This window comes from Phoenix dactylifera, chromosome 4 (assembly GCF_051530095.1).
Source record: "Phoenix dactylifera cultivar Ajwa chromosome 4, Ajwa_hap1_PhDact_Kaust_v1.1, whole genome shotgun sequence".
NCBI classification, from domain to species: Eukaryota; Viridiplantae; Streptophyta; class Magnoliopsida; order Arecales; family Arecaceae; genus Phoenix; species Phoenix dactylifera.
Window position 1 is genome coordinate 51,443,317 of NC_143193.1, and position 26,913 is coordinate 51,470,229.

A 26,913-nucleotide genomic window follows, 5' to 3' on the forward strand; every position below is an offset into this window, starting at 1 on the left:
CTAATACTTGTTAAAATATCCTCCATTTTGTATCGAAACTCAATACTAAATACAAAGATTCTGAAAGTGCTCTAATGTTATTGAAATATGTGTTTTCAATCTTAGTAATTTAAGATGAGCTACAAAGTAGAAGATACATATCTCAAATTTTGAGAGCCTTCTTGAAAATTCTTATGAAAATTCAGAATCTGATTTTGTATAAAAGCTTAAACTCAATATGATTTCTAAATAAAATCTTAATTTAAGAAAAACAGAATTAATTTTGATGTCTTGGCTGATTGCTCCGATACGCATCCGAAACATATCCTTTCTTATCATTAAAATCTACTAATATTGGTCTAAATGGTGTGTCTTTCAATGATCTTGATTACAAGCAAATATTTTTAAATATATGACTTTATTTTAATATTTAAAATTTTATTGAGCTTCATGTGTACATAGCTGAAAAACTGTGATTAAGAAATTGAAGTTTATAAAATATATACCTCAATGATCATCTATATGTTTTTCCCTCCTACATTATAAAAGACTTCCATTAATATAGTGAATGATCTTAAAGCCTAGAAATATTTCACCTCACTCAAATGAGTCTAAAAGAAAGAAAATGTAAATGGTTTTGAAAGAAACTGAGCTTCAAATGAATCATTTTTGATTAATATTTCAGTACATTTTCTCAAAGTTGAAGAGGAAGCATACCTTGTTCTTAAAGGATTAGAAAGAGTAATTGCTACAAATTTTGAATAATACTAGATTACTCTACATTCTCGATGTCATAGAATTTCAGTGTTATTCACGTTTATCAATCTGAAATTCAACAATTTAAAATGATTAAAGAAGAATGCATCTTTTGAGGGGGAGCTTTAGATATTCAGTATCCTATCCCAAAGACACTTTATTTTGATGCATGCTTTGAACTTTATGGATTGATTTTGATGAACCTCCTTATATTGCAAGACATGCTTTAATTACCTTGAGATGAGTTCTATAAAGGTTGTCTTATCTCAAACCTTGAGTCTTATGAAAATAAGCTGAAACTTATAGAAAATATATTTTTGAGATTGACAATTTTGTTGAACATTATCTTAGGATTCTAAACTCTTAAATGGAATGATCAATTGAGGGGGAGAAAGAAAATTTCAGAAGGAGAGGTCTTATGGAACTTAATTACATGAATCTATAGGAGAGGGAAAGAATACTAAATGAAAAGTGATCCTAATACTCTCCAATATGTATCATCTGAAATTTAAATCTGAAAATCTTTATGATACACCTTGAGGCGTGTTATTTGGTTAGTATATCTTATGCATCACTCATGAACCAAATTACAAATCTTGAGAGCCTCTAACTTAATGAAAAAGGGGGAGAATAACGTGTAATTGACTTGAACTTTAGAACTTAAATTGTGTGCCAATTCATATTGTTATGTATCAAATTGTGCTTACTTTCTACAGAGATAAAAGAAAGTCTCTAAAGAAATCATGTTGCATGATTTCATATTTTGGTGTTTGTGCCCCAATGATCTTATTATCATTAAAGAACTTTGAAGTTATTAAGACTTAATGATCCAACATGATGATGTGTCTTTTACATATATAGGTTTTGACCTGTTACTCTGAAAATTAATTAAATTGCTCTCCTGTTGATAAAACACTTAATAGATTGGGCAAAAGATCTTAAATGAACAAGCTTTCATACTTATTATTGAAGAGATGTTAGACTTCCATTCGTGCTTTTCATTGAATATCATTTGTGGTACTTCTTGAATTAACCTAAGAGAGATTCCACCCACACTTGATTAGAAAACTATCTGTGGTATCAAATTAGAAAACTTCTTGAAATCACACTCGATGTGTTCTGCTCTGATCTTTGTACTTAATGTTTCACTATCTTTTTGATGTTGTCAAAAAGGGGGAGAAATATCTAAGTATATGCTTATAATGCTTTGTGATAATCAGCTTGAACTGAAATATATTGATTGTGTTAAGCTGATTAAATCTAAAGCATTATCATGAAGTATGTTTTGTTTTAAATATACATGTTGTCTACTTCATGCAACTTTGCTATGTATTACTTCTAGAAAACAATATCTTTTATATTGCATATACTCCAAGTTTTGTCATCATCAAAAAGGGGGAGATTGATGACCCAAAGATTGATTCATAGATTGATTTTGATGATCACAACACCTTGAAGTATAGATACTAATGTTTATGTTGCAAGGAGAAAGATATTTATTTTGCAAGGAACATAGCAAGTTGGAAGAACACAAGAAGGCCTCCAAAAGCACTCAAGAAAAGTTAGAAGAAAGCTACAATTCATTGGCCCAACTTTAAAGTTCAAAAGATTCAAATTGGAGGAGCAAATTCAAAGGAAAATTCAAAAGAATAGTCTTCGAGTCGACTCCTAAGGAATTCGAGTCGACTCCAATGGTTGCCGAGTCGACTCCAAAGAAAGCGAGAGTCGACTCTCAGTGGTACACAAGGGAAAACTCAGAGAAGCAGTTTTTGGACACTGAGATTCGAGTCGACTCCCACAAAGTCCGAGTCGACTCCAAAGACAGAACAACCCCAAGACAGAAGACGGTATTTTCGTCTCTGAGAGGGGAGTCGACTCCAAGACAAGTCGAGTCGACTCCAAGGCAGCGCGGCTCCAAAATACAGAGGATCAGTTTTCCGACTCTGAGATTCGAGTCGACTCCCAGACAGCTCGAGTCGACTCCAAGGCAGCGCTACACTAAGATGGCAGAAGACCAACTTTCGGAAACTGAGAGCCGAGTCGACTCCAAGGAAGTTCGAGTCGACTCCAAGACTGGACGAGCCAAAAGACAGAGGATCGGGAGTTCGGACTCTGGGATTCGAGTCGACTCCCAGGATAGTCGAGTCGACTCGAGTGGACAAAATTCAAATTTGGAACAGTTGCCGAGTCGACTCCGGAAAAGCTTGAGTCGACTCCCGCTACAGCCGAGTCGACTCCTGATCGCGCGAGTCGACTCCGATCCCAACGGTAATATTGTCAGGAGGTGCAGACTGGTTCCAACGGCTATATTTTTGTCTCTAACGGCTATATTCTTGTTTCCACTCCATCTAAAGCTATAAAAAGCAAGAAGAGAGCTTGGGGAGAACGCATGGAAGTGGGAGAAAACATTTAGGAAAGAGATTACAAGGAAAATCTCCCATAAGCACAAAAAGGGCCATCCAAAGAGAAATAGAGAGAAGAAGAGCTTCCAAGTGAATCCCAAAGCTTCCTCTCCATCAGTGTGCTGCCTCGGTGATCCTCTACTTCGTGCCAAATCAGAAGAGGGTCAAGTAAAGAAGAAGTCGAGCTCCTCCATCTTCAAAACTCGTTTGAGGGCTTCTCTTTACTCTGTTTGTTTATATTGTTATATTTGCTTGTTTAAGAAGCTTTGATTTGTTTTAAACTTTGTTTTATTATCTTGTAACTTGATTCAATCACGGGATTGAATCAAGGGGTTAAGGTTTGTTGGTGAGCCAAAGGGAAAACCAACGGTGTAAGGTTTGTTGGTGAGCCGAAGGGAAAACCAACGGAGATAGGTTTGTTGGTGAGCCGAGGGTAAAACCAACGTGAAAGGGTTTGATTGTGAGCCCGGGAAAACAATCGGGGTTGGTTCTAGTCGGTGAGCCTGGGAAAACCGACCGAGTTCGTTGTGATCTCGCAAAACAACAAGTTGGGTTGTGAGCTTGTAAAACAACCGACTGTAATCTGTAGGATTATAGTGAAATTCCCAAGAAGTCTTGGGGAGTGGATGTAGGTGCTGGGGTGCACCGAACCACTATATGTTTGCTGTGTTTGTAATGCTTTTTGTCATTATCTAACTCACACACTTACTCACTTAGATAAATTGCTTGCTTAACTATTATCCGCGAATTCTTTAGTTGCAAGCATACTCAATCAAGTCACATTCTATACATCAAACTGTCGCTAAGTTTAACTTTCACTGCGCATATATACAACTTAGCATAATTAATCAAAAAGTGCTAGAAGTAGCTTAAAAGTTTTAAAAGACCCAATTCACCCCCCCTCTTGGGTTGTATCTACTGGGCAACACGAAGAACTTTTTATGGTCGGACGAGTGCCAACAATCTTTCGAGGAGCTCAAGCATCTCCTGGCTTCCCCTCCCCTGCTCACAAAGCCACAACAGGGTGAGATCCTCTACTTGTATCTGGCCGTCTCCCCTACAGCAGTAAGCTCGGTCCTGGTCCGAGAGGAGGGCAAACTTCAAAAGCCAGTGTATTATACCAGCCGGGTCTTGAGGGACGCCGAGACCCGATACACCAAGCTCGAGAAGACCGCCTATGCTCTGGTCATCTCGGCTCGAAGGCTCCGACCGTACTTCCAAGCCCACACAGTGGCTGTGCTGACCGACCAGCCGGTCAAGCAGATCCTGCAGAAATCAGATCGCACGGGACGGATCGCCAAGTGGGCCATCGAGCTCGGCGAATTCGACATCGAGTACCGACCCAGACCGGCGATCAAAGCACAAGCGCTCGCAGACTTTATTGTCGAGTGCACTATACTGGATGAGATCGAGATCGAACCTGAACCACCAGTGGAGCAGACCCCGAGTTTGACATGGACTCTGCATGTCGATGGCTCTTCAAACTCGGGGGGTAGCGGAGCAGGGCTCATCCTCACTAGCCCAGAAGGAGTGGTCGCCGAGCAAGCCCTGCGTCTCGAGTTCCCTGCTTCCAATAATATGGCGGAGTACGAAGCGCTCGTCGCCGGGCTCAAGCTAGCCAAAGAGCTAGGAGTGAAGGACTTGAAGGCCTTCAGCGATTCTCAGCTCGTCGTCAACCAAATTGTGGGCGACTTCGAAGCCAGAGACCCGACCGTGCAGAAGTATCTTCAGAAGGATTATTTCTCCTACCCCGAGACGTCGGGATGCCCCGATCTGTCGGGATGGCCCGAGACATCGGGATATGAGTTAGCGGTCCTCTCTGACCGGACGAGCTCGGCTCGTGCTCCATCGGCTATGAGTTAGCGGTCCTCTCTGACCGGACGAGCTCGGCTCGTGCTCCTACCCTGACCACGGTCAGGATGCCCCGAGACGTCGGGATGCCCCGATCCGTCGGGATGCCCCGAGACGTCGGGATGCCCCGATCTGTCGGGATGGCCCGAGACATCGGGATATGAGTTAGCGGTCCTCTCTGACCGGACGAGCTCGGCTCGTGCTCCATCGGCTATGAGTTAGCGGTCCTCTCTGACCGGACGAGCTCGGCTCGTGCTCCTACCCTGACCACGGTCGGGATGCCCCGAGACGTCGGGATGCCCCGAGACGTCGGGATGCCCCGAGACGTCGGGATGCCCCGGCTATAGGGACGCCCGAGACGTCGGGATATGAGTTAGCGATCCTCTCTGACCGGACGAGCTCGGCTCGTGCTCCATCGACTATTGAGTAGCGGTCCTCTCTGACCGGACGAGCTCGGCTCGTGCTCCATCGGCTATGAGTTAGCGGTCCTCTCTGACCGGACGAGCTCGGCTCGTGCTCCTACCCTGACCACGGTCAGGATGCCCCGAGACGTCGGGATGCCCCGATCCGTCGGGATGCCCCGAGATGTCGGGATGCCCCGGCTATAGGGACGCCCGAGACGTCGGGATATGAGTTAGCGGTCCTCTCTGACCGGACGAGCTCGGCTCGTGCTCCATCGACTATTGAGTAGCGGTCCTCTCTGACCGGACGAGCTCGGCTCGTGCTCCATCGACTATTGAGTAGCGGTCCTCTCTGACCGGACGAGCTCGGCTCGTGCTCCATCGATTATTGAGTAGCGGTCCTCTCTGACCGGACGAGCTCGGCTCGTGCTCCATCGATTGTTGAGTAGCGGTCCTCTGACCGGACGAGCTCGGCTCGTGCTCCTACCCCGACCTCGGCCGGGATGCCTCGAGACGTCGAGACGCCCCGGTTCATCGGGATGCCCCGATACGTTGGGATGTTGTCTTTATTGGCCAAACGAGCGCGGCTCATTCTTTACCAGCTTCAACCAACGAGCTCGGCTCATTCCTTCATCGATGGATTTCTCTGTCGACGCCCTCCAAAAACGGAGTCCGAGCAGAGAAGCGTCTTCAGTCGCCTCGGCACCAGGACGCATACGGTACAAGGTACCTATTTATTTAATGTCTTCACATTACCTATTATTGGATTTCTCTGCCGACGTCCTCGAAGAACGGAGTCCGAGCAGAGAAGCGTCTTCAGTCGCCTCGGCGCAAGGACGCATACGGTACAAGGTACCCATTTATTTAATGTTTTTACATTACCCATTATTGGATTTCTCTGCCGACGTCCTCGAAGAACGGAGTCCGAGCAGAGAAGCGTCTTCAGTCGCCTCGGCGCAAGGACGCATACGGTACAAGGTACCCATTTATTTGATGTTTTTACATTACCCATTATTGGATTTCTCTGCCGACGTCCTCGAAGAACGGAGTCCGAGCAGAGAAGCGTCTTCAGTCGCCTCGGCGCAAGGACGCACACGATACAAGGTACCCATTTATTTAATGTTTTTACATTACCCATTATTGGATTTCTCTGCTGACGTCCTCGAAGAACGGAGTCCGAGCAGAGAAGCGTCTTCAGTCGCCTCGGCGCAAGGACGCATACGGTACAAGGTACCCATTTATTTAATGTTTTTACATTACCCATTATTGGATTTCTCTGCCGACGTCCTCGAAGAACGGAGTCCGAGCAGAGAAGCGTCTTAAGTCGTCTCGGCGCCAGGACGCACACGATACAAGGTACCCATTTATTTGATGTTTTTACATTACCCATTATTGGATTTCTCTGCCGACGTCCTCGAAGAACGGAGTCCGAGCAGAGAAGCGTCTTCAGTCGCCTCGGCGCAAGGACGCACACGATACAAGGTACCCATTTATTTAATGTTTTTACATTACCCATTATTGGATTTCTCTGCCGACGTCCTCGAAGAACGGAGTCCGAGCAGAGAAGCGTCTTCAGTCGCCTCGGCGCAAGGACGCATACGGTACAAGGTACCCATTTATTTAATGTTTTTACATTACCCATTATTGGATTTCTCTGCCGACGTCCTCGAAGAACGGAGTCCGAGCAGAGAAGCGTCTTCAGTCGCCTCGGCGCAAGGACGCATACGGTACAAGGTACCCATTTATTTAATGTTTTTACATTACCCATTATTGGATGCTCATGACACCGACACATTGTTGCAAGTCCGGTGAATCCCCGTCACGGGTTGACGGGTATGCAGTCCATTTGTAAGAAAAGAATCCGGTTCGCCCCGGCAACCCGAGGCTCGGATTCGAAATTCGCCGCATTAAGAAGTCCCAAGTCCTAACGACCGCCCTAGGGCTTAGTCGAATTCTGGACTAGGCTCGGAAAAACGTTCCGAGCCCAAACCCTTGGTATAAGCACAAGCGTTGCTACACCATTAGTCGAAGAACCGAGCAATGGAGCTCGGCAAGCCAAACTCTAACTCAAAACCCTGTGGCGGGAAAAGCTCAGGCCCTAGAGCCCATATCCTCGGAACCTAAAACAGATCCGAGCAGAGAAACTTAAACTACAATAGACGAGTTTCCACACAAATGAATATTCATTTCAAAAAGCCCGGAGGCCTAGTACAAGAGCTCGGACCCGGCCTTAACAAAGTATAGAGGCCGCTCCAGCTTACAAAAAAGAAAAAGAAGATAGGAAAAAGGGGAAAACTACACCAAGGGCTCAGGCCCGGCGACTTCAGGAACAGTTGGCTCTTCTGCGGCCGAGGCCCCCACGGTGGCTTTGGGAGCTGCCTCGGTGACCTCGAGAGCGATCTCGCCTTCTTCAGCTTGACCCTCCTGGTCGGTCCCGCCAGAGGTTGGAACCTCTACCTCCGCCTCCGCTTCTGGGTTTTCGACCCCAGCGCCTGGTTGAAGCAGGCTAAGGTCGAAATCTGGGAGAAGTCGCCGCAACTGATTGCGGAAGTCCTTGAAGCCCTGGATGAGACCATTGACGCCTTCCTCTTCCATCAAGTCACGAAACTCTTCCGATTCGCGGAAGAGCTTGACGGCGTCCTGGGCCTGCTCCCGGGCCTCCTTCTCTCGAGCCTCGTGGTAGGCGGCCTTCCGCTCCAAAATCTTTATTTCTCTTTCGCGATCCGCGAGCAGAGATTGCACGTCAAGTAGACGGATCTCGAGATCTCGGACCTTTATTCGAGCCTCCCCCACCTCCTGCTCGCGTATAGCGAGCGACGATTCGGCCTCCGTCCGGCGGGCCTCCGCGGCGCGCACTTCAGACATAGTCAAAGAGTGCGCGCCCTTCTCCTCTTCAAGTTCGGCGACCAGAGTCCGAACCTCGTCTTCGGCCGCCCCTAGCTTCGCTTGAAGCACTTTCTGCTCGGCCTCAGACGCGAGGAACTTTGTTTCGGCCTCCTCGCGCCCCCTTTGATGCCTTCGGGCCCGGTCCCGATAGTCCTGGATGATGTGAATCATCGTCTCGGTCTCGTGGAGGCGCTGCAAGAGGGACATGTAAGAAACAGTTTTAAGCCGAAACACAAATTTGCACAGAGATAAAAGCTGACTTACTCGGATGGAAGAGCAAATAGCGGAGTCCATGAACTCGCCGTAGTTCATGGACCGAATTTTGGCCTGGTCGGCCGGGAGCAGCGCGACCCGAAGAACTTCGCGCGCCACTTGTGCATTATCGAGGGCCGAGTCGCCCTCGAAAACAGCCCATCCAGGAGCGTAAGGCACCCGCTCCTGAGGACCCGAAGAACCCGCCAGACCGGCCTCAGCTGGCCTGGGTGCGGCCGACCCCGTTGCTTCTTGGCTATTCCCCGGCTCAGAGCTGGGGAATTGGGGTCGAGTAGACGGCTGACCGGACCGCTGCGTGGTAGAGGTGGGGCGTGCGAGCGCCAGATCTGTTGAGGTCCTCCCTCCCTGGTCGGAATTTGGAGCTTCCCGCCGACCAGGGACTTGCGAAATCGGCACCGGACACGGAAGTGCCATCGTGGCTCCGCCAGAGCCCACGCCCTCTCCCCGACCAGCCTCAGGGCGCACGGGGCGAGAAGCGCGCGCCTCAACTGTTGTGGTCGTCGAGGTCTTCGCCGAGGTCTTTGCTTTCTTCCTCGGCTCGGTCGGTTCTCCTGAGAGTTCGGCCGCCCTCTTCTGGAAGCGGGCGTAAAGGACTTCGCTCTTGGTCACCATTTTTGCGATGTCTGCAAAGATAAGCAAAATTAGAACATTAGAACAATAAGGAAATAAGAAGTTGCTGTAACTATCCTTACCCTGAGGACGTGCCGAGCTCAAGCCCACGTTCACCAGGGCGTCCTCGCTAATGAGGCCGTTCAGCAAAATCCCATCCCCAAGGCTGCGGATGGTATCGAAGATCTCCTGCTCACGCGGAGAAAGCTGGGGGAGCCTGTTGATGGATTTAAGTTGGGCCGGCCTCCACCTGGGGTCAAACCCCCAGGACCGTTCAGAACCCAGGAAGAAGAATTTCTCCTTCCAACCATGAATGGATGAGGGGGCACCATGAAAAAGTGGCCGACCCACCCGGAGGGCGATGTAGAGCCACTCCCCGTCTCCCGGGTTCGACTTGAAAATAAAAAGTCGCCGGAAGACGTTGACAGAGGTAGGAATCCCCTGTAGTAAACACAGTGACAGGAAACCCATCACTGTCCTCCAAGCGTTTGGAGTGAGTTGCGCCGGAACCAACTGGCATACCGCCAGCAACTCATTCACAAAGCCGTGAAGAGGAAATCGGAGGCCGGCCCAGAGTGACTCCGAGTGCACTCCGATCCAGCCTACCGGAGGATCGGTTACCCGATCCCTTCGCCTGGCGGGTTCCAAACGGAACCCGTGAAGAGGGAAAAACCACTCTTCGGTCATCTCGACCTCCAGGACACTCATGGTGGACACTACTTCACTAGGCAAAGAACCCATTGCAAGAGAGAGAAGTCAAAAAGAAGGGGGACCTGGGGAAGATGCCGGAGAAAAGGGACTTCGGTCTGAGGAAGACTGGAAGAATAGGAAGCTGGAAGCAGACAGCAATAGAAAGAGGACAGGGGGCCGGGGGAGAGTTTATATAGACCTCCCCAACGGCCCGGATCAGCGAAGAAAACGCTGCGTTCCGGTTAGATGATAACACGTGTCGGTCTAAAAGACAGAACGACGCATTTAATTAGGGCTAGCGCTTCGAACATCGAAGCGCCCCATCGGATCGTGCGGAAAGGCGTCCGCAATCGAAGATCGTGCGGCCCCATCATGAGCCCACGACGCGAGGACGCTTCGCAAAAAGTGTCCCAATAATGAGGCTTTTCGGGAAGGAAGAGACGTCGCCTATTAAAGGCACCTCGAAGCTTCCGATAATTCAAAACGCGCAGTAAATCGAAATTTTCGGAATTCGTAATGACCCAACTAAAGCTACTTCCCGCGCTCCAGCTGGTAGCCAACTGGAACTCGGAAGTTGGGGGGTAGTGTTGGGGGAAAAACCCCAAGTCATACATCCACGGAGGCGCTCAACCAAAGAGCGCCGACCGGAAAGCTGCTCGGTCAGAGAGTGCCGACCAGAGAGCTGCTCGGCCGAAGAGCGCCAGCCGGAAAGTTGCTCGGCCAAAGAGTGCCGAACGGAGAGCTGCTCGGCCAAAGATCGCCGACCAGAAAGCTGCTCGGCCAAAGGATGCCGACCAGGAAGGCGCTCGACTAGAAGGCGCCGACCAGAGTGCGCGCCAAGAGGTGCCCAACCAAAATAAGCTGCTCGGTTAGAAAGTGCCGACCAAAGACAGCGCCGAGGCGCTCTGCTAGAAGGTGCTCGCCTAAAGGGCGCCGACCAGGAGTACTCAAAGCAGCCCCGCCACAGGGCGCCCCATTGGGCGATCAGCTCGGCTCGGCACCCTTGCCGAGCCGATGCCTTAACCAAATGTTCAACCTCCGCCTAAAGTCCAAGGGACTTGACAACTCCTACGGCTTGCGACCTGCCACTATCTCCAAGCCATCAAGGCATAAGATCTCCTCAGGCGTTCGGCACGACCTGCCATTAATGCATGAGACTCCCTCAAGTCTCCGATGCACTCAGGCATTTAATGAACACGGCCCAAGACGATCTCCGGATCACTGAACCATCAGAACGTATGGCTCTTCCTGACCGCCGGTTCATTCGGTAATAAATGCACTTACCATCCACGGACCCCAGGCCCACCACAGCCGGCGGTTCAACCACTCCAACAGGTCCGATCGACCGTGACAACTCCCTGATTCCGGTCTGATCCGGTCCCGTTCCCCATTACGCCATTAATGGGCCAAATCGTGCCCAATTATTACAAAACAGGACAAACCTCCTGTCACCTCCCAGGTAACAAAAATCCTCCTATAAAAGGAAACCTGGAGGGAAAAGGGAGGGAGGACCAAAAAACCAGAGAAAAAACTCGGAGCTGGAGAGAACCCTCCTAGACCGGAGGAAAAAGGAAGAAAACAGCACAGACACAATTGAACACGGGATTCTCTTTGTCTTCTCCACATACTCTCTCCCCTGCTCTTCTCCACATACTTGCCCCCTCTGACTTAGGCATCGGAGGGCCGGCGCCGGGGAGCCCGGCCACCGGTTTTCCTTGCAGGACTTGCACACCCCCCACGGTGGAGGACGCAGCCGGCCGGTGCACCGCCGTCCGCCCCCTGGAGCAGCGGAGCTCCTCCTTCTCCGGCTTCGACGCCCCCCGCAGCGGAGGACGCAGCCAGCCGGCGCACCGCCGTCCGCCCCCTGCAGCAGCGGAGCTCCTCCTTCCCCGGCTTCACGGCGGCCCCCGGGTCCAATTTCCAGCAACATTACTATTAGGAAATAAAATTGTGAGCAGCTTTGTTAGGACACATAGGTTCTCATAGAATACTTAGTTTGACCTCCAATTGGATGTTGATGCACCATTTAAGATAATAATGCAATGCTCTTAACCAAAGTACGTCATCTTGATACCATGCCCCATACGGTGCCACCCCGTTGCTATGTCAGTAGGCCCGGTATGGAGGCCGGTTCGGCGTCCTAAGTGTCGATATGCCTCGTACCGCCTCGTTTGGTTTGGTATGGCGTATAATGAAATGCCTTAGAGGTGTTCTTTAGTGGGGCTATTTTATCAAAACTATTATGCCACTGTGCATAAAGTGTTAATTTCTTGAAACAATGAGTCCCCATGCCACTCCTGAAATGGGAGTCAGACATTGATAAATTCTACTAATGTCAGTAGGATACTTCAAAGTTTTCGGACATATTGTCTCATGTCATGAAAAGTGCCAACACTTTAAAAACTTAATATATAGAGCATCCAAAGTCCACAATCTCCGTATTGGATCCCGTATCCGTACCATATTGATACGGTGTCAGTACGCCTGGTACGGAGATCGGTTCGGTATATTGAGTCTTGGTTTCGTACCGGCATGGTACAGTATTGCCCAGTACGGGGCAATACGCACCGGTATAGTGAACCTTGACATTAGTTCTACATGTCCAAGGAGAGATCAAGGATGTTGCTTGAGATGTCTAAAAAATGTTTGGTTGGTTCAATAATATGATATGGTACATGGCATCACCTGAAGGATTGTTGGAGTGATCGAATGCAATGGATGAAAATTGGTGCAACTCAAAACAACAATGTCCCAATGCAATTAGACCATTATCATCCCAGACCATTGCAATCAAAGATGGCTTTCACCTATCCTTTGCTTGTGATGCAAGTTTTCTTAATATGTTTTGTTTGAAAGAGGTTATGAATCTGGAATGTTGTTATTGTATTTTCTTATCTATAGTGAAACAAGTTGGAAAGAAGTTGTCTATAACATATTACCTAGAGAAATAGGTAAAAGAAATTTTCATCAAAGATTTAATAGCTGGTCCATTCTTATCCTAGGCAAAGTCCTATAGGAGTCTTTTCAGCAAGGGAGATGCTTTGGAACGTTCATTAGTGCACATGAAAAGGTCTTCCGACCTGTCTATTGCTGCCTTGGCAATTCAATACTCAACCATCCCCTGTGCCTCATATTACTTCCCACAAGTCATACCAATCCCCTTGTGCCACAAGGTAGGAGGATTTTTTGCATGCAAGAAATGGGCACCTCCTGACATTACTCTTTTAGCAAACTTTAAAGGTCCAACTCTGAGAGGATTTTTAGTCTGATTGTCGAGTCCCAGAATGACTCAATCAGGAAAGCAATTGCCCCCCAACTATTCCAAATCAGGAATGATTTCCACTGGCATGGTTCTTCCTTTTTGCGTTTTAATCCAGAAAGGATGCTAATTGGTCAAGTTTACTAAAGTGCATTAAGAACCTCGCTGCAAAACCAGACAACTGGCATTGTACTCGGAACTAATTTTGAATGAAAAGGCTGCAGGCTCCTCCTCTTTCCTTTTTATCCTCTTCTTCCTTCTCTCTTATTTTCTCCTATTTCCCTCATCCTTCTACATAATCCTCCTCTGCTCAGAAACATATTTCTTCTGTTACACAGCTGATTTCTTGCTGAAGTTCAGATCGAGTTAGACCTATAATCTTTTCTACAATATGTCCAATGAAAGAAGCAAAAAACAGCCACGAAGTTCAGACTAAATTAGATCTGAACCCTAATCTGCACCAGACTTATATTTCTAAGTTCTAACCAAATATCAACTGGAGATACATCATCCATGGAACATACCTTTCTCTGTAATAGCAAGCACTTTTCCCCAGCTTTTAAGCTGCCACTTGGTAAATTAACTATATGAAAATCTGCAAATCATTTTTTTTTTTGTGTGTGTGTGTGTGTTACCACAATAAATGTGTTCACATTCATTCCCAAGACAAAATCACTCCATCTGAAACTCCTTAGAAATCACTATAATGGCCTCCAGTAAATCAATAACAGTCTGTGGTAAAATTAATTAAAACTTCGGACAAGGCTCTATAAGTACTAACACAGTTCTCCGCCCTAACGCAAAGAAATGAAAATAATAATAATAACCCCAGAAGAACTCTTTCTGACTGACAGTTTCATTTACACTCATTCAGACTAGATGGGTAAAGACCATAATGAATTAAGCTTAATTTATGTATTACAACATAAAGATACGAAATTCTATTAAGATATATAGCCTTCACAGATAAATCCCTCACATGACTTTTCTTCCACAGTTGGTTGTACTTAGCTCCTGCTACCATAAATTTAATTCTCGCAGATTTCATGAAATAAAAAAAAAATCATGTTCTATGATAAGAAGTTCTAGAACTTTTGGCTGATTTTATAGTCATGACTGTTATAGCATTTTCTCAGTAAAATTTACATGAACCTATCTATGAGATACACTGAAAACAGTCAAAATACATGTTGGTCAAATGAAGGACAAGATATGAAGCAGAAAATAGGATAACGAAAGAAAGTTCAGAAAATAAAATAAACATGTAAGTCCTATGTAAAAAATATGCTCCATGAGGCTATGAAACAATCAAGGGTTGGCACAACAATAGAAAGCCCAGAACATTTTGATATAATATCCATGAGTAAAATACCTGAGGCATCTGTTTCTCTGAACGTTGCACCCCATCAACACCCGTCATTTGACTCACAGATACTGAGTTTGTGCCAATCATTTGAGCTGAACTAGGTTTACTGGAAGTAGAGTGGCTATACAACAACTGGGGAGCACCACTTTCATCTTCCAGTCTACGTATTTTTGAAGGATGACGCATGCGTTCTAATGTATCACCTGGCATTCCTGTTTGCTCCACCAAACCCACACCTAAACTTTGTGTGCTAGTTCTGGATGCCCAAGTTGGATCATGGCTAACCAAAGCAGATGTTCTGACTTCCTTTGGAAGCATCTCCAATCCGCCCAATGGTAATTGGTAATTTGATGAGCCAGTCTGTTATACAACTATAGTTCAGCAAAGGGAAAAAAATTGGGATACGATTGCCAAAATAGATTTAGAAAAATCCAATATGTAGACGTAGACGAGCCCTGGAATATTCTGAATTATGTGAATGTTCAGGAAATAAGGTTTCTTTTAAAACAATTGAAAACAAACATGCAAAAATACAGTATAATAATAGAAAATGGCACCTACAATCTTTTGCTCCATTCTTGTAAGAATGAAATTCCACATCAAAACTTAGACTTTACGCCACATTTCAAAAATATTTTTTTTGAAGGTCAATTTCTTCAACTTATTCAGTGGATCGTAATATATCCAACAATGTAGTTACAATCGGTAAGAAAATAGCAAATATTGGTTGATTACTAATTAGTGGTGCTGCAAGCATGCAACACAATTGGATGCTCTAACTAGATAATAGTTGACAATAAGAACTAAGTAGTATTATTTTCTTTAAAGCATGTATAGTAAAACTACATATCGCCTGATATGTCTATGCTGGTCCTGAGCCATAATAAAGAAGATAAAATCAGATAGGCTGGAAATTATTTGAAAAAATCAATTCATGAGATAAATCAACACCCAGTATATGCTCTTGCCAACATGCGTACTATGCCATGGATAACCATGAATCAAATAAACAATAGTACAGAGATTGGCCTGAACTATAAGACTATACATGGATTCATGCCCATCGTTATATTTTTTTATCATTGAATTCTCCATATAGCATATATAATCAGCTATGCATTTAACAGTGACAAGACTTGCCTGAGATATTGGAGGATGAGGCAAAACTGATTGCTGGAGGCTCGTGTTCGGGAGTGCCAGCTGAGGATGTTGTGCCAAAGGTGCAGCTACAGTTGGTCTAGGGTGTTGCTGCAGAAGAGGGGGCTGAGTCTGTGGTATGAGGCCTTTGGATGCTGGTAAAGGTGGATTTGGCTGAATAGAAGGGCCACCGAGAGGCTGGGTACGTATTGATGATGTTATGGTAGCTCCAGATTTGCCTGGTATCATTCCCTGATGGAGAGCTTGGGCTTGTGGTGGCAAAGGGTGCCGATATTGAGGTTGAACAGGGACATTGGGCAGTGGAAGTGCAGACTGATGTAAAATTGTTGAGTTTTGTGGTACATTGGGCATCTGACTTTCAGGATGCCTAGATAACATTCCACCCAGTGCATCCTTTTGTAAAGGTGTTTGGCCATGATGAGATGAAGGTTGGGGGGCCGAAGTTGATGATCGCTGACTATTTGCCATTTGCATCTGCAACCAAACAATTACAACAGCATTTGTCGTTAAACAAACTCAATATCATTATACCAAATAAACCTGTGCACCCTTCTGAGGTAAATGGGACAGACCATTTGTGGTGTCACCATGCCGAGCATTATCTGTGCCTGCAACGAGGACATGGCACCAAATTCCAAATTTTCAGTTATCAAATATAAGTAATAAAAAATACTAAATAAAATGACACATTATATCAAAGAAGGATGATGAAGCAAGAGAAAAATCTAAGGTAAATCTGAAATTTGAACTACATAAACCAGTTGTGGATAATGCTAAAAACCAGAACTATGCATCGTTAAGGTGGCAACTGATGTTTGTGGGGAATGAAAATCTGACATGGACATGAAATTTTCCTATGTTATCTGAGAGACTGAGAGTGACAAACATAATATGATAAAATAGTCATATAAAAACAAGAACATCATCAAGAAGCACCTTCTGTCCTGAGCATTTGCTAAATTCCTACCATTAATGGTCAGCTTGGTTCATTATAAATTGATTCAAATGAAAAGCATATTTCAAGATTTGTTAAAGGCTTGGTTATTTACTAATTAGAACAAATAACCTCCCTATTAATATGATGATCCTCACTTGAATCACTCAGTAGACAATCTCAGGGCAAATAGCTCACCATCGTAAAATAAAGCAAAAATTACGGTCTATTAAAGTTGAATGAGTGAAAAAGCAACCTGAAAGAGAGCCTTTGGTAGCTGCGGACTCCCTTGGAGGAGTTGTTGAGCCAGTGCCTTGCTTTGAGTAGCCAGAGCCTGTAATCAAACTAATGTCAGGACCTTATGGTCGGCATGTGTGTGATAGAGAGAAATAGGGAGGGGGGATAGAGAAAGAGCACAAAAGAATGTCCTTTATCTCTGACATAATTTTATTCAATTGGTGTCTGGACATCCTAGCCAGATAATGAGCCCGTGTGTGTGTGTGTGTGTGTGAGAGAGAGAGAGAGAGAGAGCAGAAAGAATGACCTTTGTCTCGGACATAATTTCATTTAGTTGGTGTCTAGACATCCTAGCCAGATAATGAGTCAAGGGATCATTTCCCATTCCAGACTGGCTTTGTGAACCACTTTGGATACTAGAAGCCTGAGCTCCGCCTAAAGCTCCAGCCATAAGAGATGCAGCTGTTGCAGCTAATGGCAGACCTATAGGTTGATGAAGACTTGAATCCCCAAGGATAGGGGGTCCACCTAGTTGCTTCTGAGCATCTGCAAATTTCCGTTAAGAGCGTTAGCAAAGAAACTGGTGCAAGCAAAATTCAAGACTTGAAAAAACACAAATGCAAGAACTAAGGGCCTGTTTGGTATTGTTGTTGTTTTTGCGTTTTTGTTTCCCCTGCAAATACGAGAAATACTACATGAAGATTTATGTTGAAGATAGCATTTGCAAGGAACTTCTGCCATTCATTAGTTTTATTTTTTTCTTTTGTTTGAAAGCAATAAATCTTTGCTTCCATAAGCTCTAAAAGTTTTACAAACAATTTAAAAAACAAAAAGCCAGGCATATTCAGTCTAGTTTAATTTTCTTCTCAGATTTTGAAAACAAAAACAGAAAACAGAAGCAATACTAAACAGGCCCTGAACTTAAGTGGAGAGGGAGAGAGAGACAGAGAGAGAGAGAGAGAGGAAGTCAAACCAATACTTGATGCCAACCCTGGTCCACCACGACCCTGCAACAAAAGTTACCAATTTACATAAGAAATAGTTTCCTCATCAAGTATCATAAAATTGTGTATTTGTCAAAAAAATGCTTTGCATCCATCGAATGACGATAAAGATTCGTTGCAATTTTATCTAGATTGATCATGGCAACGAAAACACGTCTTAGAGGCAATCATTATGATAATTTGCCACTTGATGCCAGGGCAATAAATTTAAATATCAGATGTCTGATTAATCAAACCATGCACCAATTATAAAACATTACAATTACCACATGCTTTTTTTCCCTAAAATTCGATATAAAAAAATCATCAACATGCACTCTAAGTCCTACTTCCTATTGGTAAAAGAAAACCTTTACATTCCACTATGACAACAGAGATAAATAAGCTAATGTGATGGGGGTCCTATGAAAACACAATCTGCTAGCAAAAGTCGACTTAAGGTGGTAGCACTTGTTTACCAAAACATATCTCCAAAAAAAACAACTTTCTTAGCAGTAGTTAAACAAACTGACAAGAATAGCAAAAGATATATCAAATTATCAATCATGAAGGTAAACGTACATCCATCCCCATTCTATTAGTTTATCAGATAAGGTAACTGGAATAGAGAATTCAAATGCTTCTTCTAAGTAGATAATGATATCGGACCTGCTCTCTGTTTCTGTCAGCATTTTTATCATTTTCTGCGAAATCGACTCGCAACTGACGGCCATTTATTTCATAGCCCTGAAGATTGCGACGAGCACTAAGAGCTGTCTCTTCATCCTTGTACTCACAAAACCCATAACCTTTGGGCTTTCCAGTTTCTCTATCCAATACTAGCCTGCATCAAAATATTAGATCATTATTTAGCATAGGCATGAACAATACAAACAGGTCCATGAAATGTAAAACTTTCTGCTGCCACAGGCATTGCATTATCTTCTGATTAGTCACTTGAACAGCATAGTAGAAATTAGTACGCAGAAAGCCGCGACACACCTCAGCCTGTCAGCCAGTGATAGGCAACATGATGACACTCTCCGACGTTTGTTAAAAAGAAAGTTGAGTATTCAGTTAGTTTCATTGGCCCATGCAATATGCCATAGATAAACCTTTTTCTTCTTTTTTTCAAAAGGAAACAAGAGATCAGCATGCAAAGTTTGTAAGGTGATAAAACGAAAGTCTCGCTACACAAAAAAGAACACCTATAAAAGTATATTCTAGGAACGAAAACAAAAAATTATTAAACTATAACATCGCTAACATAAGGGTTCCAAAAGGGCAAACTATAGCATTCTAAAAAAGAGCATCATAGTGCATGAGGCTCCTATCACTGCAAGGTTTAGAGTGGGTCAAATATGTGTAGCCTTACCGTTGTGCAGAAAGGTTGTTTCCATAACCCGTGACACCCATGTCACAGTGGAGCGACTTTACCATTGCGCCAAGGCCCATCCTCGGCAAACCATGATATCCTATAGACCAAATAATGAAGGGCACTAGAAATCAAGGATTGCGTGATATCATTTGGCATCCTATAAACATCGGTATTATAGAATTATTAGGAGAACCTAAATGCATGACCATATAAAGAAGGTGGTGGAATTATGAGTGGTGATAGGAAATCAAGGAAAAGAATTGCAAAAGGCATGTAATGTTGAATAACTTAGCAAATATATAAAATCTAAAAAGAACAAAGAAAAGCTAGGAAGTTTAGTAAAACACGTAGCTTGCAAAAAGCTACATGAGTGAGCTTGAAGTATAAGTAAAAAAAAAAATGTATGTTTCAGAAATACAATAGGATGAGAAAGAAAAGAATTAGGGGAAGGCTCTAATAAATAAAGTTATGATAAGAAAGACAAACAATAAGTTGGTAAACATACCACAATTCAGTTTTGGTGAAGTATGAGCCCAAATAGCTTTGCAAAGCAGGCAAAGTGGTAATATAGTAGGGCCAAAAATTGTACCCCTTGAGATGTGGAAAATCATTGGAAAACTAGGCCAAGTTTATTTAAGTAGCTTATTCAACGATATTCGGAAAGAGGTCAAATGAAAAGGTGGCATGTATTGGTACATCGACTGTCCTAAAATTTAGAATGGTGAACCAGGCTATGGAAAAGGGGGAGGACGATGAATAGAGAGCTAAGAGAAAAATACTAACAATTTCAGAGAGCCAATTTTGCTTTATGCCATCATAAATGCTGTCTCTTGCCAAGACAATTGATGGAGGTGCTCAATAAGAAGACATGCCTCATGGATCTTTATAAAGATTATTATACAATATCACTAGACACAATTTGGTAGGCACTGAGGGAGACATAAAGCTTTAAAGGTAGTTTAAAATTATCAGGGACATTTATGAAGGTGTGCTGACAAGGGTCTGAAATAGTTTGTGGTTAAATTAGTGATTTCCAGTCATGCTGAGCCTACAGAAAGGGATGGAATCTCCAATAGCTCAGCAAACAACTGATACTCCGGAGAACCATGGTTTATGTTACTAACCGGTGATATTATACTACTTGATGAGATAATGCAAATTTGGAAATGTTCTTGTGGTCAGAATATGTTAAGATAAAGGTCGGGAGTGCAGGCAGTGGAGAAACAACTGAAACAATGTAAAAGGAGATGGAATTAAAAGTAGACTATATTTCATTTTTAAAGTAGCAAGCCAAAGAAATATGTTTCAACTGCATCCTCCACTTCATGCATACTGACACTGAAATTGTGCTCCATGGACTTTTAGTATAAATCTCATTTTCATTATATGTAAGATAAACAAGGTACTAGTGTCTTTATAGCCAGAGATAAGTGAAGGTTGTGATATTTAGAAGATGACTTTCAACTCGGAATTCAAAATTCATAATGTGGGTTTTTGGTTCCTGTGGTCAGTAAGTAGCAGACTACTTTTGTGACATAAAATTTGTTCCTTCAGTTCTATTAAAAAGTTATCATTCGCTAACAAAAATTACAGTAAGTCCAGACTAACCTGATTTTGCCTATTTACATATATTTACATAACCTTTCTTGTTAATAGAGGAAACTGTACATGCTTTCAGCAAAAACAGTCTACTAGGAAAAGTAGAAAACCAAGATGGATTAGTACAAACTAAAAGATCTTCACGAACCTCAAGTTATCTGGGAGAGCAATCCTACTAATCTAAGCACAGCCAATAGGGCTGATCACATTATCAGCAACTCATCACATAATGCAAACACATGCTTTCCGCAATGAAGACAAAAGGAGTGAATTCAAGAAAACAATCAGTTCATAATCTATAGCTCCAGTGCAAGCTCTGAAGGAAAACGAAAAACCATGATATCAAATAAAAGAGGATGATAGAATTTTCCAGTCAGTTTGACCCCCCCCCCCCCAAAAAAAAAAAAAATCTCAAGAGGAATTATATCGAACATTGAGCGATCCTTTCTAGACGAGCATAATGATCTTAACTACCTCGGTGCAGCGAGCTCAAGGAACCCCCGATTTCAGACTTCAAGTTTAAATGTCACTCGCCGGTTCTTGAAATCCAATGAAACAGACCGACATTTTTAAAGAAAAAGAGAAAAGGAAAAAGGTTTGATGGCTGATCTCCAATACATCAAAATTTTAGGGTTTTAAGAGGCGGCTTACCTGAAGGACACCACGGGACCAACCTCCTCACATATCTGTATCAGCTGCTCCTCCGTGGCATCATAAGGTATGTTCCCAACTGCCACAAATCCAAAACAAACGTCAAATATAGTTTCAAGACTTCCGGAACTGAGATTGGAAGCAACAAGATCACAAAATAGAAAGAAATCGAATCTTTCTTGGTGAATCAATAGAAAACCGAAGAACTACAAAAAAACCATATTACTCCCAAGACAGACAAGAAAAACATCAGAAAACGATTGTTCCTCGGAAGAAATGGTTCTTGATGACCGACCGAAGACGCAGCGGTGCTGGGACCTGGCGGAGGCAGCCATGTCATTGCCGGGGATCGGCCGTCTTCCGCCGCGCCGCCGCCGCTTCTCTGCCGCCGGTCCTGGCCCCAACCCAAGAATCCTCGGCGAGGGGACCTCGATCCATCAGTACTTTATCTGGACAGCAATAAATCCTTAAAGGTCGGTTCGACTCGCAGAATCTTTGGGGGTTCTAATACGCGCGTGGAGTGAGATCTAGAGGAGCTGGGAGAGCGAGCTCTTCTTCTGGATTTAGGGCGCGAGGGGCAGAAGGGTAGAAGCGTTACGACAAGCGGGATGGGGAGCTTTGTATCATATTTCCGGAATTATATAGTGCCCGATGGAAGCCTGAGGAGAGAGAGAGAGGGATTAACGAGCGAGGCGGCGGCTGATAGGACACTCTCATGCTTTCTAGTAAACGGTAACGGGAGGCATGGCCTTTGCTTGAAGGTAGAAGCTTCTACGCTTATCAGGTTGTGCAGTTTTTTCGAAAAAACAAAAAACAAAAAAAAAAGGCTCACTTCTACCCAAAAAAAAAAAAAACCTATCTTGTTTGTATATTTTATTAGTGTCCAGCATTTTCTGTGTATGTGAAAGAAAATAACAATCCATAGGAAAAGCTTGTAAAATATTTATCTTTTCCTTTTTGAGACGCCTGGTATGGAATAATTTTTCCAAATTAAAAATAATGTGGGTGAAGATGATGAAAGCATCGTGTCTAGTTGCACAATGATAATTTTGTCCTCTACTTCTCAAATTACTGTCCAACCCATCAGGTATCCAAAATCACATCGAGATAATGATCTTGGCTAAATTTGAGGACAAAAATACTCCTCAGTCCAACAAAAAAATAGTATATCAATATATCATTATTATATTATATAGTATATTGTATTGATATTATATATATATTATTAATTATATTATTGTCACATTATAATTCAATGATAATTTTAAATTATAAAAAAATATTATTATACTTTATATTTATGTAATGAAGTTATTTACTACATTACTTCTATTTGCTTTATTTTTCTAATCAAAATAAATATTAGTATTAAAAAGTAGTATATTACAAGTGTAAATAAAAATATTAATTCTATAATAACAATTAATATATTTTTATAGGATCAATATTTTGTAGTACTAATAAATATATTTTTATAAAATATATTAATAATTAGGATATTGAAAAATATATTAATACTTTAATATAGTATATTGTATATGATTAATAAATGTATTTTATGAAATATATCAAAACAAAAATTGGTACCAGTAATCTTGGATTTTTATGGAATACCATACCGATTATTCGTGGATATCTATAAATATTTAACCACTAAAATATAACATACCAAATACGGTGATCTTAGATCATCAGGGATCATGTTACGCTAGAATAATGATCATCGGTTATATAAGATTACCTTAATGATCCTATTTCGGATCACCAAATGCCCCCCTTAAAGCATGAGATTTATTGTTAAAATGAAAGAAAAAAAAAATTGACCCTAGCTTCCTATCCGAAGTCTAGATGCACAAGATTACGATATGTGGATATAGTTAATTTTTTTCTTTTAATAAGCATGTTGTTTGGCCGAGTTTACTTTCACCTATTTATTTGTTGAGTTAGACTTAATTTGGGCTGAATTGATAGTGGTTTGGTTTGATTTAATGATGCGAGATTAAAGTTCTGGGAAAAAAAATGACGTAGGTAAGTAAATATATGATTCTTTTTTATTTTGCATGAGATCAAAGCAGTATAACAAGAGATAAACTAAAACTAAATTTAAAATTAAAAGTTAGTAAGATCAGACTAAACTCAAAAAATTTGAAGAAAAGAGCTAGAAAATAGAATTGGAAAAGAAATCTTTAGAAGTCAGAAGCTAAAACCGAAAGGATAGCTTGAAAGCCCTGCATCTTCCCTTCTTATTAGACTTTTAACTTCGCATCTTCAGTCTCCACAAAGCTTATGCAAAATAACCCAGCTCTCACCAAAGCGTCCTCTCGAACCTTGACCTTGTATTATGTGCTCCCAGATGACCTCTCGCTGCTCAACAAAATTGAGAGTCAATTATAAATAACAGTTTTATCAACTTCATGATCGATTTGTACTAATTACATTAAGAAAATAGTTATAAGAGAGATCACCTAAAGCCAATATGCATTCCCTAATTTTCGTAGGATGAAATTTTTTCGGAAAAAGATAATATTAAAATAAGTAGTACAAAATCTTCCTACATCCTATTGGACTTATAACTCGTATGCATGAGTCTCTAGCAGAAAAAATATGCAAAATAAGCTTAAAAAAAAAATTAACCTTAATTCAATGGTTGTAGAATAACATTTTTTGAATATTGGAACATTGGTGGTTTTGCCGTATCTTTGATAAATTGGCAATTTATGTCCTTCATCCAGCATCCAATGAAGAAATCGGATAAGATGGACGTGCTTTCATATATAAATACTGACTATGCTAATGCTAGTGAAGTTTTTTTTGGGACCTATGTACACCAAATGCTTTTGTCAATACAACTTTAAGTTATTTTGATATTTGCAAGTCAAATACCACGTTATATTCTTTTATTGGAGTCTTGCTAGAGTTCTAGTGGTTTCATCATCTTAACTTAGTATGTGGTAAAATATTTGCAGAACAAGAGAAAAAACCAAAAAAAAAAGAGAGAGAGAAAAATAATTTTATTTTTCTATTCCGTCATATCTGGTACATCTTAGGAGTTATAAAACTTGCGTACATACTCTATATAAAAAAAATAATATAGATTGATATAGGATCACACTAATTATGAAAAATATTACTAACTGATACCAGTTATTATTTGATCCATAAAATCACTCTAATAAAATCATGCTAATAAAGAAAATTAATGTATGTTGATAAAAAAAATATTATGGGCAATGCAGGTTATTATGTGATCTCTAAAATTATGTAAATAATGTGAATCACAAAAAATCATCCTTTTCGACATGTTTTAAAACAACTTTCATTGTGGCCATATTTTTTTCTCCTATTTTGGCGGTCTTCCATCATATGGGTTGTCGTGATGAGATCTCCCTAGATATTTGGATCCATGATTCAAATATCTAGCAAATAAGGATCCTTCCCATCAAAAAAAAAAAACAAATTTATGTCACTTAATTAAATTGACCTATGCAGTCATAGTATGAGTTTTATATTTGGAAGTCCAAGATTGTGCCTAGGCTATACTTAAGTTAGCTTCAATATCGCCGTTTAAAGAATGCAACCATGTCTTACATATATAATATTTTGTTGATAATACAAGCTTCCCATTCTCACATAAAAAATAGCTTGTGCAAATAATTGATTTTTTCATGACCAAGTGATACTCTAGCATTTTTTCATAATTTTCTTATAGTTGTTATCTTTATATCTTACGATCTCTAAAATTGATGAGTTGGAATATTGTTATTATAGATTTATACAAGCTTTAATAAATAAATTATTATTATAATGATCATTATTATTATTTTGAATTAGTACTAGGTATAGTTGACGACTTCATACCACATGACGTAAGAAATTCTTTGATTGTTAGGATTTTTGCCAGCTGCAAATCATGAATATAATAAAGTTACAAAGGTATCTAGAAAGCTTGTTTTTATCTGATCGAACTTCGCCCCCGCACTCAAGTGTCAACGTGAACTGAATCTCACTCTACTTACTAACTTTCCGTGACATTAATGGAGGCGGCATATTAGCTTCTTACCGTTTAAGTACATAATCAGAATGAATGCTGGAAATAGCAATCTTTTTCTCTTTTTTTCATTCGTGAAAAATAAAAACCTGCGTTTGTGGGTGGCTCAACATATTCTTTTCCCTTTTTTTTTTTCATTTTAGTTATAACTATTCTCTCCTATTCATTTTTCCGGCCGATACTGCTAGAGTTGGTAATATTTAAGCGTTTAATACATTTAATTTGTTTCAATTTATTGTACATTGAATTAGATTATCTAATTTATTTCAACTTACTGTACATTGAATTAAATTATTTATTTAATTAGATAATTAAATTTGGATCCAAATTTTTAACCTGTAAATTAAATAAATAGAGTTCAACTTGATAAATTTTTTATATATGTCTCACCTGACTCGATTGCCACCCATAACGGATGCTTCATGTTTGCGGGGTTACAGTACTAATAATTACTCAATGCAAATACTATTAAAGGGATCTTTGACAATTGCAGCTAAGTTTGAGAAAACCACGTGGCTCCATGGGGCATTACTACCGTACCATATAAAAAGTTCCTCGTCTTTAAAAAGCCAACAATAATAATATTAAAATATTTATAGAAGGAAAAAAAAAGAAAAAAGAGAAATAATTTTATTTCTTCGTTTCATCGTATTCGGTAAAATTTTATATACAACTCCATAGAAAAAAATAATATAGCTTAATATAGAATTATACTAATAAAGAAAAAATATAACTTGTTATGTGATTTCTAAAATCACTCTAACAAGATCATGTTAATAAAGAAAAAATATAGATTAATACAGAATCATGCTAATAAAACAAATATTATGGGCAAGTTGTTATTTGATCTCTAAATTTATGCTAATAAATAATAATAATCAGTTATAATTAGGAACCACCGAATTAATGAATCGGAAGAAGAGGCACATTTGAATACCCTTCTGCACATATCAAAAGGAAACTAATTTTAGTGTATCATTTCCTCATCTGCTCTATCGAACACTATGTCCCTTTAAGCTCAGGATGCAGTCCCCCTCAATTCTCTGCTCCAGCGAAATAAAAAAATTGCTGGGCTATAAAGTCGCATCCACGGAGCAGCGGTCTATCACCAACGTGGCTCCCTAAAAGCTCTGACCTCCCATCCTTTAGTTTTTTTTATTAGGGTGGGAGACGGCGTTGTGGGGGCGGGTGAACTATATCTACTCATCATCAATCAATGGAAACAACACTGTTTACAAGGAAAATACTTTCCATCTCTGACCATCCACAAACCACGACCCCGCAGTCTAGACCGTCCGATCCGAGGGAGGCGCACTGACTCCGCATCCTCGTTGACTCACCCTCCAAAAGGATCCAATGTAACGTCCCAATGGACGATCCAGATTTCAGGCCAACAAATGAACGGTTCAGATGCTTCCGGCGGTAAGAGTCCACCGGAAAAAGACGGCTCTAT

General features: G+C 41.8%; 1 protein-coding gene across 4 annotated transcripts in view; it reads right to left on the reverse strand.

The window, feature by feature from the left end:
- Nucleotides 1-22,158, reverse strand: part of LOC103701299 (cleavage stimulating factor 64-like) — a 36,076-nt gene extending 13,918 nt beyond the window's left edge. For 3 of the 4 annotated variants that reach the window (XR_015977369.2, XM_008783312.6, XM_088720472.2), the window contains exons 1-9: nucleotides 21,708-22,158; nucleotides 21,413-21,491; nucleotides 18,454-18,628; nucleotides 17,775-17,808; nucleotides 17,109-17,347; nucleotides 16,821-16,898; nucleotides 16,203-16,238; nucleotides 15,613-16,104; nucleotides 14,479-14,832 (exon numbers count right to left, since the gene is read on the reverse strand). Coding sequence is in view for 3 of the 4 variants with exons in the window: in XM_008783312.6 (XP_008781534.3) it covers nucleotides 14,479-14,832; nucleotides 15,613-16,104; nucleotides 16,203-16,238; nucleotides 16,821-16,898; nucleotides 17,109-17,347; nucleotides 17,775-17,808; nucleotides 18,454-18,628; nucleotides 21,413-21,491; nucleotides 21,708-21,747 (1,527 nt within the window). In the remaining variant the exon portion in view is untranslated. The remainder of the gene's footprint in view (nucleotides 1-14,478; nucleotides 14,833-15,612; nucleotides 16,105-16,202; nucleotides 16,239-16,820; nucleotides 16,899-17,108; nucleotides 17,348-17,774; nucleotides 17,809-18,453; nucleotides 18,629-21,412; nucleotides 21,492-21,707) is intronic. The other variant, XM_026802310.4, reaches the window with a different exon arrangement.
- Nucleotides 22,159-26,913: the final 4,755 nt, after the last annotated feature.